This window comes from Hippocampus guttulatus, chromosome 2 (genome assembly GCF_054856545.1).
Source record: "Hippocampus guttulatus isolate MCC_2025c chromosome 2, RoL_Hgut_1.0, whole genome shotgun sequence".
NCBI lineage: Eukaryota > Metazoa > Chordata > Actinopteri > Syngnathiformes > Syngnathidae > Hippocampus > Hippocampus guttulatus.
In genome coordinates, this window is record NC_141262.1 from 27661391 (window position 1) to 27665658 (window position 4268).

At 43.3% G+C, this 4268-nt stretch overlaps 1 protein-coding gene across 1 annotated transcript; it reads right to left on the reverse strand.

Annotated features, from left to right (window-relative positions):
- Positions 1-2188, reverse strand: cnpy3 (canopy FGF signaling regulator 3). The gene is made up of 6 exons (XM_086105184.1): positions 1593-2188; positions 1208-1334; positions 1007-1103; positions 702-824; positions 511-628; positions 1-407 (listed from the first exon to the last, which is right to left on the reverse strand). The coding sequence occupies exons 1-6, from the start codon at positions 1741-1743 to the stop codon at positions 211-213; spliced, it is 813 nt and encodes a 270-aa protein (XP_085961310.1). The 5' UTR covers positions 1744-2188; the 3' UTR covers positions 1-210.
- Between the last annotated feature and the right edge of the window lie 2080 nt (positions 2189-4268).

Here is a 4268-nt window from a genome sequence, read left to right on the forward strand (position 1 = left end):
TTGTTTTTTTATGTAAAACTTTATTGAAAAACAAATGCCACACCAAGCTCATTTTTTAACAACACACACACGCACGAGGAAATTCACATGTATCTTAAATAGCAGCTTGGAGAACACACATCCAACATGACATTAAAATTAAAGTACAGCATAGGAGAAATTGTTTCTTCATTGTAACAAATGTTTCTGCAAGCGTTCTTCACAGAGTCCTCAGAGCTCCGTCTTCATCCCAGACAGAGGCGCCTGAGGCTGGACTCCCTCCATACTTCCCGCTGCAGCCTTCTTCACTTTCTTCTCCTTTTTCTTTTTGCTGTCATTTCCTTCACTCTTCTTCTTCTTCCTCTTGTCTTCTGTGATAGCAGCCTGGTCTCCCTTCTTTTTGGGAGTCCACTCCTCCTTCAAGCAGGCTGGGCAAAGAATGTACTTCGTTAGGCCTCAGTGGGACATGTCCTGTCCTTATTGTGTGTGTGTGTGTGTGTGTGTGTGTGTGTGTGTGTGTGTATTTGTCACCTGTGTCCTTTCCTTTGAGCACATGCTTCTCACATAAGTATGTTGTCAAGTCTTCTTCCTGGCTACCTTTGTACCAGTCTTCAATCACATCCTCATACTGCTCCACCAACACGTCGCACTGACACACACACGTTGCGCTTAGGACTCATTTCGAGCTATCTTTTATTGATCCCCGGAATGCACATATTTACCCGCTTCTTGAGGTCAGAAACTTCCGCTGACGTCTCGTTCCACAGCTCATATGGAATGTCCATGACCACATTAACCCCTTTGTTGACCAGGCCGTGGAGGGTGGAGAAGGTCTCGGACATGCCCTATAATAATATAATATAATAATAGATTTTATTTATAAGCGCCTTTCAAGACACCCAAGGACACTTTACAATAACAAAAAACACAAAACAATACGGGTTGAGCAGCGGCAGCCAAAATGTACACAAACGCTTCTTGATAGAAGGAATAAGCAGGTATAGCTTGATTCAGAAGTGCAACCAACCTTGGCGAAGCGATTGCTGCCGCTTCTCTCTTTGTGCAGGTTGTACTCCAGAAGCCTCTGACACACGTTCTCCACTACCTCGATGAAGCGCAGGTCGCTGTGGAAGGAAAGAAAGTCAGACAGACAAACGGGCAGGCAGGCTTAAATAAATGATTTGAGACATGAGTTTGCATATATGCGAAGACAGTGCCACACACTTACGACTTGACGTATTTAATAGGCGGAGCTCCCTTGCTGTCAATGAAGCGGTAGTTGCGATCGATAACTTCCTTGGTCTTCCCAGTTTCGTCGAAGGCAGACTTCATCTCGATGCTGACAAACTTGCACACTGAAAAATTAATAAATTACGATCACATTAAAGCAAATTGACAGCATTGAATTTAAAAAATATTTCAATTTTATTACAATTTTAAAATGACCAATTAATGTCTCAGAAATGTATTTGCCCAATGCTCTATTTTCAGTGCATGTTTCAAGAAATCACCATTAGATATGAATGCATGTGATGGGTATTGATTATAATTATTGTACCATCTGCTGTTTCCAGTTATTTGAAGTGCATTGTGGGTTGTTAATGGTCAGTTACCTTCACAATTGTCCGGAAGATGAACCCACTCGTCGTCGCCGTCGCTCTTCGCCGCCGTTCCAGCCGCAGCGACGCTCACCAAAAGCAAAAAACGGGCCAATAAAGTCATCCCGCCCGCCTTTGTTTGAGTTTGGCCGACCGACACGCTCATTTTTTCTTGCTTGAAGTTTTATCAACGGATTGTTTTATCCACCTTTCGATGGCTCATTGTAGCCGAGACCACTTCCGCTTTCCTCTCTTCAACCACCAATCAGAGAGGAAAATGTGGCACCACTTCGACCAATGAGGATGGAGCATAAACAGGAAGAGGTATTTCTTGACGCAGCTACCTTGACGCGTTCATGTTGTGGTACCATTTTATCTTATTTTAAATTCCACAGGAGGGCGCCGTCTACACAGAAAAAAAAATGGAAGTGCGGTCCAAACATGAACAAGAAGTGGGGCCCTTTGAAACAATGTGGAACGGAACTTACGAAAGTGTCTAAATTAATGTAATATCTGTTGTATTACCTTGAGGATAAACGCACACGCACATACTGAATTTTAGTATTTACATCTTAGTCTTGTTTTTAAAATGTGAGCAACAAAAAAAAAATCGGCAATGTCCTTACTGCAGATACCAATTTAGCGGCTGGCCACTGTCGTACTACGAGTAGTCGAAATCGTGGTGGTGAGTTGCAAACTCTTCTCCTTGTCCTTTCTGTTGTTGTGAATGTTGTGAGGCATGTGAAAAGAACACACAACACAACTGAGTTGTTTGTTTGACGATGCACTTATGGATTCGCAAATTAAAATCTTGAACTTGTTGAACAATTACCATAGTTGTTGGCCTGGACAGCTGAATGAGAAGATCCGTGGACAAAAATGACAACCCCACCCACCATACAGTAACCACATATCAATCGCTCGGGTTCAAAGACAGAACACCATGCAATAGATGAAAATCCACGAAATAGCAACTGAATGTTTATTTGATTATTTATGCATAATTCCACAACAAAATATGCATGTGATGTGTAGCTATTATTTTTGTGCACTATCCTCAAGTTCTACACTGTAGTATCTGACTTTGAATGGCCTGCGTGTCAGACAATGAGCGTGTGTATTTGACCATCGTTGGCTCAGGATAGCTAGCTAGCTGGCTAACCCTTAGCCAGTTTGCCTGTTGACTGTCTCTGGGTGTCAGTTGGTACTGTACAGTTAGTGGTTGGATGTGCTTGTGAAGTGTCTATCTTGCTTTCTTTTGTTCACTGAAATGAAACGTTTACCACCGGGGAGGTATTGCAATTCATTGTAACTCGCAGTGGTAGGTTATATTAACTTAGCTAGCATGTTTACTTTACCGTCGATGTGCCATTGCTGAAGCCACTTCTGCGCTGCCGTGGACTTGTTGGACTTTTGAGATTTGCTCGCGTACGCACTCCTGTCTCCCGTCTCGCCCTTCTTGCCACGTGACTCACAAAATCCCACCATATTGTATGAAATTCATGATGTAAAATTAGATATGTATGATTTAAAGATTCTCGACCGTACTCCACTTTAATTTTGTCCTTTTGCAATGGGAGACAATAGTAAATGATCTCCAGCCGTTTTTTTTTTTTTTTTTTTAAGAGACACTTGAGCGTGCTGCTGTTGCCTGCCAAAAGGACAGCCGGCACCCGGTGACGTACGTCGGCGCACATCCACGTATCCTGGCAGATGAGCGTGTGTCTCATCGCACAAGTTGACACTGAGTTGGTGGAGGGGAGCTTGATGCGGCATGCGCGAGAGAGAAAAAATGAGAGCTGGTTCCTATTCAGCAGTGCGGCCCACACAAGAGCTTTGTGTGAAAAACCCTCACGTCTCTCTTGGCAATATGAGCATCACACACACGCGTGCTATAGACGCAGCAAAAAGAGCTTTCAACTGTCGTGCAATGTGGGGTTAACGTTGCTTGGACACTGCGAAAAAAAATCGTTTGACTTGGGAAAGCTAGCGCATTAGCCACCAAGTCAGCAAAGGCATCTGGCCCGGATTCGGCATGAAGCTGGCACAGCTGGCCTTGAGTCGGCACTGGCATAATGCATGTGGGCCGAACACGGTCCAGGAGTGGCAAAGGAGGCACTGGCTTGACTCTGGCAAACCAGGTGAGGGCCAGTTGTGGAGTGAGGTATTTGGGCCAGAAATCAATTTACAACTCCGGCCCGTATATGGCCAGCCAGTATTGAGCCACCCTTAAATGCAGTTTCAGATTTATTTTTTCAACACACAGCCTTGTTTTACAATTGCACACCGATGCAGAATTCCATTCATCACACACACACACACACACACACACACACACACACACACACACACACACACACACACACACACACGAGGTTAAATCAGGCCCGCAGGATAATTTAAAAATGAAAAAAGTGCATAAAAGACAGAATGAATATTTTTAATAAGGTGCAATTCATTGACACTGTTTTGACCAGAGAAGAAGACAACAGCAGCCTCAGTCTGTCACTGAGACAGACCCATGTCAGCAGACGCTATCAATAGCACTCACTTTTACACATTTAATAGCACTCTCCTTAGTTTGTAAGGTGTGGGTTGGGATTACATTTAGATTTTATATGCACGTGTAAATGGTTTAAAACTTCCTTTCTTTATAAATCTTGTTTAATCATAAAGTGCATTACTATATTT